General features: G+C 39.2%; 1 protein-coding gene across 1 annotated transcript; it reads right to left on the bottom strand.

The window, feature by feature from the left end:
* Window positions 1–2,463: 2,463 nt before the first annotated feature.
* LOC146385922 (intercellular adhesion molecule 2-like) lies at window positions 2,464–10,850 on the bottom strand. The gene is made up of 5 exons (XM_084930081.1): window positions 10,770–10,850; window positions 8,596–8,865; window positions 8,102–8,431; window positions 2,783–3,040; window positions 2,464–2,600 (listed from the first exon to the last, which is right to left on the bottom strand). Exons 1-5 carry the CDS (start codon window positions 10,840–10,842, stop codon window positions 2,464–2,466), a joined length of 1,068 nt encoding a protein of 355 aa, XP_084786207.1. The 5' UTR covers window positions 10,843–10,850.
* Between the last annotated feature and the right edge of the window lie 957 nt (window positions 10,851–11,807).

Raw genomic sequence — 11,807 nt, 5'->3', positions numbered from 1 at the left:
CATTATTAAAGGTCCTCAGGAGGAGCTCACTAGAGAGTCAAACTTTTGGGCCCAGCGACCCCCTCACAGGTGAGAATATTTATCTTCTATAATCTTGACACCATTTGTGCTCTTAGATGCAATTATTTGTTTAAAAACATTGAATAAATACTAATTTGTCAGTGACATTAGTGACATTTTTAGTAAATTAATGTTAGTAAATTATTTTGCAGACCACTGGGTTTTAGGATCTTGAACCCCACTTTGAAATCCACTGCTCATCAACACCAGGCAGAGCACAAATGTAACATTAAATCAGAGATGAAACTAATGATGAGTATAAACAATGAACCTTCCCTTGCAGATGTGCTTTGCTTTACAGCAAATCCACTTGCAGAAGTCAGACAGACAGAGGCTATGACAGGGAGGGATTTGAGTGATTTGTTCAGATAAGTGCGCTTGGATAGGCTGAGGATGAAATGGGACAAACAAAGACTTTAACAAATACAAACACGGATCCTTAAACGTACTCGTTCAAGACCCAAACATTATCCACTTCTCTCGCTGAACTAAAAAAACATTAAAAAAGGAAATAAAAACTGTGGGTGAATAAACTGCAAGCATAACAGTCACAGCACTTTGTGTGAAGTTAAAAGTCTGTGTGTTTGTATCTGTTTTCAGTGATATCAACTCTATTTTTCAAGGCACCTATATTTGACAACAGCATAATAAAAATGGAAATATGGCCACACCAATGAAAAAATCCTGGAGGCGCCGCTGATCTGAAGACCCTGTTGCAGCAAATTTGAAGGACTATAATGTTTGTTTCTTAAAAGATGTGACCACCAGGGGGCATCAGTTACAAAGTATTAATATGATAGCTCGTTAGTCTGTGTGTGTGGTTCTGTAACGAATAAATAAATGTCATTATGAATGCAGGTTGTTAGATAATTACACAGTGGCAGCTGTTGCTTAAACATAAGAAAACAAGGATCTAACATGAAATAATAATTAAACCATAGCTCTGAAATCTGTACTTAAGCTGAACAACAACAACAAACTAAATGCAACAAAGAGACATCGCTAACATCATGTAAGACTTTTGATCAAGGAAAATAAGTCAGTTAAGATGTTGCCCGAAGTATGCAAAGAATAACATTGCAAAAAATATCCAGTAAATATCCACACATACTGGTCACCTGCACACACTCAGTGATCTTTGACAGTGACCTTTGTCCCACTGATATCACGAGGGAGTGAAGAGGACACCATGTGGTTGTTTTGTAGACAAAATGACACCCAGATGTTTTTGTGATATAACAAAGAAATTTATTTAACTGATAGTAAATTATTTTGCAGACCCTATGGCCCTACTTTGAGACTAATAATAATAATAAAAATACATTTTATTTTAAAAGCGCCTTTCAAAACACTCAGGGACACTGTACACAGCAGAATAGAGACAAGCAATAACAACAACAAGCATAACAGTTTACAAAGTTATAAAGATAAAATGTGGAGCAAATTTAAAAAGCAGAATGGAAAAGCTTATGTGGAATAGGCTATTGTGAACAGGTGAGTTTTGAGTCTAGACTTAAAAAAAGAGAAGGAAATGATATTTCTCATATCAGGAGGAAAGGAATTCCAAAGTCGAGGAGCAGAGAAAGCCCTGTGCCCCATGGTGGCTAACCGAGGGGAAGGGACAGAGAGAGGAGCCGAGAAGGAACGGTGATCTGAACCAGATCAGAGAGGTATGAAGGGGAGAGATGATGAATAGCCTTAAATGTATACAAAAGTATCTTGAAATTGATGCGGTATTTGAGCGGAAGCCAATGAAGCTGCTGCAGAGCAGGGGTGATGTGGTGCATAGAAGGGGTCCTGGTGATAATACGGGCAGCAGAGTTCTGGACACGTTGAAGCTTATGGAGAGATTTTTGACTAAGACCAAAAAGAAGAGAGTTGCAGTAATCGATCCGGGAAGTGACCAGGCTATGAACAAGAACAGCAGTGACATGTGGGGAGAGAAAAGGACGGAGACGATTAATGTTACACAAATGGAAATATGCAGACCGAGTAACGTTATTGATGTGTGAGTTACAAGAGTACTATCGAGGACGACACCCAAACTTTTCACACATGGAGAAACAGAGACTGGCCAGTTATTGATTGTAATTGAAAAGCTATTAGTTCTGGATAGTGTTGTTTAGTGCCTACCAGCAGAAGCTCTGATGTGTTACTATTGAGTTTAAGAAAATTGGAAGAGAACCATGAATTTAGTTCGGCTAAACAGAAGGTGAGGGACTACAGCTCATCAACAGCTGTATAAATATCTGTAACATTTAAAGAAAGAAATCAACTGTTGATCAGAAATGATCAGAAATGTGAAAGCTTGCCTTGCATATGTGCTGAACAGGAAGTTTGCTCACAGAGGATAGACAGACAAGCTGCTAATCAGAATCAGGTGTTAACCATTCAGTCATTTCTTCAGCTGTCAATAACAATAATTTTACTGAGTTTGTAGTTTCCCCTTTTCTTGCGTTTACAGTAGCATCCCAGTGACAGACCGACAAGGACCAGAACTCCCAGTAAGGTTCCACATATTATGTATGGGATGGAGCTGACTGTAAAAAAGAAAAGAAGAATAATATACACGAGGCAAATTAAAAACACCAAAACAATCACAATGAATTTAATTCTTGGATTAAAGATTGGATTATTCTCAACTGCTGTATCATTTCTAGAGGAAAATATTGTGATTGATCTTCAGTGACTCATTTTCCAGGAAGTATCTGACAACACTCACCTTGTACATCAATGTTAAACTCCTTGGTGACAGTCCCTACTGTGTTGCTCGCAGTGCAGATATGCTGTCCTTCATGCTCAAACCCAACAGATTTAATAGTGAGAACGCTGCCACTGTAGGAAGGAGAGCTATTTAATGGGAGTGTCCAGGTGTATGAGGGGCTGGGGTTTCCCACAGAGGAGCAGTTCAGGTGTAGAGTGTCTCCTTCTGTGATTGTGATCACATCTGGATTTGGTGGCTCATTGAGCTCAGGCCCATCTGTGTGATTATTGAAGAAGAAACAGAACACAATATATTAGCAAAATCAACCATTTTTAATTTAAAAGAGGAATGTTCACTGATGCACACATGAATTGTTTTGACAGTCAGACAATTCCTTTAATCTCTGCTGAACTGTGTACAATTAGCCTCTGAGGCTTTCTGGAGTTTTTACTAAATGTTCTCATTTAATGTTATCCCCTCTAGGTCATATGATGCACATATAAGTATGGTGGTTTCTGGATCCAGATGTGAGTCAGAGTAGCGAGTTAACAGTTGTGTCTGACATCAGACTCCTTTGTTTGGATAAGTTACCTGATTAAATGTGTTCATGTCACCGGCTCACATCAGTGATCAAACTGTGCTGTTGATTGTGATGATTTAAGAATCATGTTCATCTTAAATATGTTACTGAGGGGGTCTTAAATTAATATCAAAAATATAATAAAGGTCAAAGGCAATATGACTATCACATAAAGACTGAGCATGCCCCTTGTGTCCACACTGAAGTGGAAGCACATATTCATGGAGAGTGGAAAGTATCAAATTACTGTCTCTAGTACACTATACTATACTTCACTTTCACCGTATGCTAGTATACTTAATACTTATTTTTCAGTGGGTAATATTTTACCATTTATTCCACTTCATTATATTTAACTGCTGCAGTTACCTTGCAGGGTGTTGCTCTTTATACAAAACATACTGTACAGTATACACCAAAAAACTACCAAAAGTTTGTACACATAATCTCTTTATTATTATTTTCTTTATTTTTACTACTTTCATTATTGTAGATACTTACTGAAGACATCAAATATATGAAGCAAGATATATGGAATTATGTAGCAAAGAAATAAATGATAAATAACTCTAAAAATAATGTCTTATATTTTAGATTCCTCAAAGTAGCCACCCTTTGCTTTGTTAACAGCGTTACAAACCCTTGGTCTTCTCTCAATGAGCTTCATGATGCTCACCTGTTTTTACTTCACAGGTGTGCCTTGTCATTTTTCATTTGTGGAATTTCTTGTCTTCTTAATTATTGTTGGGACCATCAGTTGTGTTGTGCAGAAGGTTGGTACCCAGCTGACAGCCCTATTTGACAACTGTTAGAATTCATATTAGGGGAAGAACCAATGAGCTAAGGAAAGAGAAATGACAGTTCATCATTACTTTAAGAACTGAAGGTCAGTCAGTCAGAATATTGCTAAAACATCAAGCACTACGAGGAAACTGGCTCACATGAGGACCACCCCAGGAAAGCAAGACCGAGAGTCACCTCTGCTTCTGAGGATAAATTCATCCGAGTCACCAGCCTCAGAAATCGCAAGTGAACAGCACCTCTGATCAGAGCCCAGATAAATGCCACACAGAGTTCCAGTAGCAGACACATCTCCACATCAACTGTTCAGAGGAGACTGTGTGAATCAGGCCTTTATGGTCAAACAGCTGCTAAAAAACCACGAAGGCAACAATCAGAAGAGATTTGTTTGGGCCAAGAAACATAAGGATTGGACATTAAACCAGCGGAAATCTGTGCTTTGGTCTGATGAGTCCAAATCTGAGATCTTTGTTTCCACCTGCCGCGTCTTTGTGCAAAGCAGAAAAGGTGAACGGATGGTCTCTACATGTATAGTTCCCACTGTGAATCATGGAGGAGGTGGTGTGATGGTGTGGGGGTGCTCTCCTGGTGACACTGTTGGGGATTTATTCAAAATTGAAGGCACACTAAACCAACATGCCATCCTATCCAGTTTGCATTTAGTTGGACCATCATTTATTTTTCAACAGGACAATGACCCCAAACACGCCTCCAGGCTGTGAGAGGCCTATTTGACCAAGAAGGAGAGTGATGGAGTGCACAGTCGTCTGACCGAAACCCAGTCGAGATTGTTTGGGATGAGATGGACCACAGAGCGAAGACAAAAAGACCAACAAGTGCTCAGCACCTCTGGCAACTCCTTCAAGACTGTTGCAAAAACATTTCAGGTGATGACCTCATGAAGCTCATTGAGAGAATGCCAAGAGTGCGCAAAGTAGTAATCAAAGGAACAGGTGGCTATTTTGAAGAATCTATAATATAAAACATGTTTTGAGTTATTTCACACTTTTTTGTTTATTACATAATTCCATATGTGTTCATAGTTTTGATGCCTTCAGAAGAATCTACAATGTAAATGTTCATGAAAATAAAGAAACACCATTAAATCAGAAGGTGTGTCCAAACTTTTGACTGGTAGTCAGTGGCGTGTCTAGAAAATTTTTGTTGGGGGGGCAGGTAGGGGCACAGATTTGGAGAAGGGTGGCAGATGTAATTGGCAGATAATGTTAAAAACAATTCTACCAACCGTTAACCATAATTCAATAACCCTATAAACCTAATAACCGAATGCGCTTTTAACTCTTATTAGAATGAGATTTTAACCACTACGGTGCAAAGTTGTTAGATACTGCGTTGATAAAGTACAAAGATACAATCAGTCAGTGTTTATTCAGCAGTCAAGGACATCAATATTTGCATAGTATTTTTACTGACATGTAGTGCACATATGTTTTGGGCAAAAACATTTTTGAATATTAAAATACGAACATTTTTAACATACAACTGGCAAATTAGCCAATGCCAATGCAAAACCAATGCCTATTAAAAAAAGAAGATAATCTTCTCACAAACTGGTGTTTGATTTTGAAACAGGAAAAAAGTGGGGAAACAAATGAAAAGACTAACATTTGAATAAAACCTGAAAGCAAGTAAATAGTTTATATGCTGCCTTGTGGTAAACTTTGGTAATATTGATGTATAAAGAACAACACTGGCTGATGATGAAATACAGTCAGCTGGCATGGTGACACTGCCAGTATTAACCTGCAGGGATGGACTGGGACAAAGAATTTGGCATTTTCACTACAGACCGGCCCACCAGGTATTAAAGCCATAAAGCCTTTGAATGAAAACAAATGCTGTTGTGACAGTGATGTACACTGTCTTTTTGGTATATGTATGATTTCTATACATTTTACATCAGATAAAAACTTTGTTCGCAAGATTCAGATAATTATTTAATAAAAGCTAGATATTTTAAACGAGAATAAGAAAGAAAAGTATTTCTTTGTGCCCCCCTCTCCCTGTTAATGCCCTACCTGGCCCCCTGGCAACACTTTGCTAGATCCGCCCCTGCACAGCTATCAGCTGTCAGCTACTTAGAAAAGGATCCTGGTGTTATTTGTCTCTCAGAAACAGTTCATAACTTCCCTTCAACTCATTTATGTCACCTAAAAGGTAAACCTGTTTCTCCATCACCTGCTCAGCTCTGATGATTCAGTAAGGACATCTCCTGGTTTCATCTGCATGTTTCCCTCTCACCACATATCTAAACCGACATCCTGACCAGCAGCTTTTACAGCTGTGGCTCCAGCAAACATCAGCTGATACTAGAAATTAATATTAAATAAATTCTAACAACAGCTGATCAAGCTTAAATGTGCTGCTGTTGTTTAGCGCGACATTCGCTAGTTTCCTGTTTCCGGCGCAAAGTGTGCGATAAATAAACAAGAGAGAAAAGCCGATCAGCTGATCATTGATCAGTTTCATGATTGAAGTAGCAACAGAAGAGGGAGGGGGAGATGAGAGAAGAGGCAGCTGTGCAGCGTAAACACACAGAATAAATCCAGCTTTGTCTTTTTCCATTCTAGCTAAAGTACGGGACAAACTGCGTCTCTTCTCAGCTCAATACCAAACGCATTTTCTCTGAATGAGGGACCATTCCATTTTTAAGGAGCCTCGGATATCTGAGCTTCACTGTGAAGCCATAATCGTACATTTGATATTTCATTAAATTTTAGTGTTTTAGCTTCGGGGTGGCACCTGGGGTGGCCAGTCTGGTTGGGGGGGGGGGGTTATTACTCCCCCAGGCCACCCCGCTGGACACGCCACTGCTGGTAGTGTACAGTGGGTATAGAAAGTATTCAGACCCACTTAAATTGTTCATTCTTTTCCTCTCCTCAGTGCAAGACACATGAATGCCCTCATGGAGTTTGCTAAAAAAAAAAAAAAAAAAAACACCTGAAGGACTCCAAGATGGTGAGAAATAAGATTCTCTGGTCTGAAGAGACCGAGAGAACTTTTTGGCCTTAATTCTAAGTGGTATGTGTGGAGAAAACCAGGCACTGCTTACCACCTGCCCAGTACAGTCCCAACAGTGAAGCATGTTGGTGGAAGCATCATGCTGTGGGTGTGTTTTTCAGCTGCAGGGACAGGACGACTGGTTGCAAGTGAGGGAAAGATGAATGCGGCTAAGTACAGGGATATCCTGGACGAAAACCTTCTCCCAAGTGCTCTGGACCTCAGACTGGGCCGAAGGTTCACCTTCCAACAAGACAATGACCCTAAGCACACAGCTAAGATAACAAAGGAGTGACTTCACACCATCGCTGTGACTGTTCTTGAATGGCCGAGCCAGAGCCCTAACTTAAACCCAACATAAAAATGGCTGTCCACCAACGTTTATATCCAACCTGACAGAATCAGAGAGCATCTGCAAGGAGGAATAGCAGAGGATCCCCAAATCCAGGTGTGAAAAACTTGTTGCATCTTTCCCAAAATACTTCTACTAAATACTGAGTAAAAGGTCTGAATACTTAGGACCATGTGATATTTCAATTTTCTTTTTTTAATAAATCTGCAAAAATGTCAACAATTCTGTGTTTTTCTGTCAGCATGGGGTGCAGTGTGTACATTAATGAGGAAAAAATGAACTTAAATGATTTTAGCAAATGGCTTCAATATAACAATGAGTGAAAAATTTAAGGGGGCCTGAATACTTTCCATACCCACTGTATATTAGATATATATTGATATTAAAAGATCAGAGTCTCACTGGTCAGAGATGTGTCTTCAGTCTGAGACTTAGGATAGAAATTGTATTCTCGTCATAATCCAATGGAAAATTGAACAAATGGGGAAAATGATTTGAGGCACGGAAACCTCTTACATTACATAAAGAGCCATGAAAATTACACATGTAAATGTAAATCTGTTTTTTCCCCCCTCAGACTCACAGTGAACTATAGCAGGGAGCTTTTCAGATGTCACCACTGGAGGGCGCTGTGGTCCAGCTGGTCTCAGCTCCAGCTTGGTTTCGCACCAGTACTGGGCTCCATCATCTTCTCTACTGGGAGTGATGTTCAGAGTGAAGGTCTCATTCACTGGTTTCTTCTGTTCACTGTTGGACTGTAGGTGACCCAGTGCTGTGTTTTCTCTGTAGAAGGTCACAGTGAGGCTTTGAACAGGAGCTACGTTCTGTACGCTACACTGCAGGGTGTACTGCTGATTCTCAAACATCATCTCAGTGTGGTTTACAAAGCTGATGGAGACACTTTCTGGAGGCTCTGAGAAGACAAGGAAAGAAAGAGTAACACAGGTAGATGTTAGTCAGTAACCGCTGAGAGTATGAATCCATCTAACTGTGTATTTACACAAAGAGATTAAATTTAGATCACAGATGATGTAAAATCCACTAAAAAGTCTCATTTTCTAAAGTAAGCATACTTACGATAAAGAGTTGGATTCAGAATGCTAATACACTGATCACCAGTATCATTGGTATAATAGCACATGAGAGGGATGTCCCAGTCAGTCAGTCTGTCAACCGTCCAGAGCAATGTGGTTCCATTTTGTGTAACATTTCCCACAGGGTGCTCCAAACCTGAAGCATCTCCACTACAGTCCTTCTGACATACAACACATGTAACACTGGCTGGGTCACCGTACTTCACTACCAGTGCAGATGGAGTGAACACAGGATACTCTGTGCAGCTAGAACCTGTAAGAAAAAAACATTACATGCAATTATTTGCAAGAAAAATATTTACCATCCATCCTGCTCACCTCAGTTGCTTTCAATGTATAAGTGTAGCAGGTCCAATCTGAGCCCGTCACAAATGACTGAAGCCTGCACCCTGTCTGAGGATGAGCTTTTTCATGTACAGGAGATCATGATGGTGTCCATGAAGCAGGTGGGAGAAATTCCCATGAAAGTGAAAAGTTAAGAATATGATTAAAATTATCGATCAGCTGTCTGTGACAAATATAAGGATGTAGAAAATATGCGATCTCTTCAACTGTGATAACGTTTGACTATATTTGAAACTGTCGATCTCCTGGGATTCACATTTCAGTAACTCTGAAAGATGTGATAAACCAAAAACATCCAGTGAGCAGCACTTCTGCAGAGACAGTGGCTTGTTGAGGCCAGAGGAGAAAGGGCAGACTATGATCATTTAGATTTCACCTGCAACTGTGCTGGACAGAAAAGCATCTGTCCTCGAGGCTACAGCAGCACAAATGCATGTTGGGTTTCAACAAGCCAAAACAGAAATCAGAGGCTGCAGAGAGACAGGCTCCACCAAAAAAGTACAGTTAAAGTTTTCCAACATCTTTTCTCACAGGTGTCTCCAAACCAAAAACAGACTGAATGAAATGGGACAAATCTGTCAACATCTTTTGGACTGAAGAGCAAGACGAACTGAGGCTGTTTTAGAGCAAATTGAGGCCCTGCTAAGCATTTAAATGATAACTGACTTTGCTTGAGCAGTTAATAATGATTTGATTTTAGATTTGACTTGAATCTTCCAGATTTGTGTGTCATAAAGACATAGTCACCCTGTCCTACACAGTAAGCGACAGATACAGAGAGAGATGAGAAATTCTGGTGTCGGACAGTGTGGAGAGATTATGAGGACCCAAATGCAGACACTTGAAAAAGGGAGTGAGTTTAAACAAAAGGCGAGCCGTTTATTTGGGTTGAATGAAAATATAAATAAGAGGCAAATGAGAACAGAGACTTAACTAACAAACTAAACTGCATGAACTAAAGCTAAACACTAAACACAGAACACGGAACACAAGACCTGGATGTGGGAACATGGAGCGAGAAGGCGGGAGCTGGAGGAAGGAACGCAAATGGACACAAGACAACTGCGGAGACAAAGGAAGGACACACAAAGAGGGAAACATGGAAACAGTTACGGGAGATGAGACACGGAGGGAGCGAGACCAAACACAGACATGACTGGGGAAACACACACAGAGGACATGGCAGACTCTCACAGGAGACACAGGAAAGAGACAGAGCCCAAAAAAACAGATACAAATAAACTCAACAGCATAAAAAAACTGAACTCAAGACTAAACTGAATGAAATTGAACTTAAAACATCTTCACAATGTAACGGAAGGAAACATGAACACAAAATAACACAAAACATTAGAGGAGCAAAACTCTGACCTAAACATCCTGATAAAGCAAAGGAAAACTCAAAACGCTCAAAACACTCAAACCATGACATGTGAACGTTAAATAAACCAGCAAATTGATACATGATGCAGAGCCTGCCTGAAGTAGCTCCCAGGCTTTGCTCCATTAGCTAAGAAAGTGGTTAATACTGTACTACACATATAGTTACAGTATATCACTTCATATGTTATGCACTGTCTGGCACTTAAAAGGATATAGATGATAACTATTACACAGAAAATAAGGAAGGCACAATACTGAGAAAAGTAAATTAAGAAAATTACGATAAATATATATATATTGTGAAACAATACATGTGAAAATCACATAATTTAATCGTTTAATATAATGTACAGTAAATAAGACCATTGCAAAAAATAGAACTGCCATTTATAAACACAGTAACAAAACTCCACATGTGTGAGAACTTACCGTAGCCTGACACATGGAAGTGACACAGAGAATGCAACAAAGAAACAGCCAAAAATATGCAACAGCAAAACATGATGTTCAGCTGGTGTCGTCTAAAAGTGAAGCTGATCAGCTCAGGTCTGAAATTTAAAGGAACTGCTGCTCTGTGTGTGTGTGTGTGTGTGTGTGTGTGTGTGTGTGTGTGTGTGCGTGTGTGTGTGTGTGTGTGTGTGTAGATGTGATGTGAGACTGGGTGGGAATATCATAAACAAGTGAAGCGATATTGTGGTGGTTTTACAAATACCAGATACAAAATGCAAACTAAACTTCTTCATCAAAATAATTTACATGATAGGTTTACACACACACTCATCATGGGTGTGAAACTTTTGGTAATTTGTGGGTTTTTAATAATTTCTTTGAACTGTTCTTTTTCCAGGGTGCAATGACTGTACAGCACACGCTGTTAAAAAACACACAAACAAGAATTGGGTCACAAGTTTGAATTTATTTTAGACTTTATTCAGTCCGCACTGGGCCAGAGTTTACATACAAACAGAAATATGCATATCTATATATCTCTACACATCATTGCACAAGCACTTAACAACAACAACAACAACAACAATAATGTACTTCAGTAATATACCTCATAACTCATAACTGTTCACTGTCAGTGTGCACACTGTTGATTTGCACACCTTTTTAATTTTGATTTTTAACTTTTATACTTGACTTTTAAATGTAGTTTTATTCTTTTATCTGGTCGGCAGTTGCACAGCTATAAGCATTTCACTGCATGTCATATTGTGTATGATTGTGTATATAAAAAAATGTTTTTTTATTTGATTTGATATATACACACTCACATCTGTAATAACTGGTTCTGAAGGTTATACAAAGTATTTTAACTTGACAAGGCCTATTAATGTGTCTGGAAAGGTCGTCATTTTGATGCAGGGAAAAAGAGCAGTTCAAAGAAATCGTTAAAAGCCCAAAAATACAATGGCATTAATGCCCATGATGAGTGCTGTCAGATGAGAGAAAGTAACATTTTAT

Source organism: Perissodus microlepis, chromosome 6, assembly GCF_051167445.1.
Source record: "Perissodus microlepis isolate ML-2025 ecotype Zambia chromosome 6, ASM5116744v1, whole genome shotgun sequence".
NCBI classification, from domain to species: Eukaryota; Metazoa; Chordata; class Actinopteri; order Cichliformes; family Cichlidae; genus Perissodus; species Perissodus microlepis.
Note: the sequence above shows the minus strand (reverse complement) of the source record. Positions and strands in the feature narration are given on the sequence as shown.

Excerpts from the sequence above, each read along its gene's own strand:
- LOC146385922 (XM_084930081.1), bottom strand. The coding sequence starts at position 10,842 with ATGTTTTGCTGTTGCATATTTTTGGCTGTTTCTTTGTTGCATTCTCTG. Across the intron at positions 8,866-10,769 it reads CTTCCATGTGTCAGGCTACG|GTTCTAGCTGCACAGAGTAT; the intron begins GTAAGTTCTCAC and ends TTTTTCTTACAG. Across the intron at positions 3,041-8,101 it reads GCTCCCTGCTATAGTTCACT|ATGGGCCTGAGCTCAATGAG; the intron begins GTGAGTCTGAGG and ends ATAATCACACAG.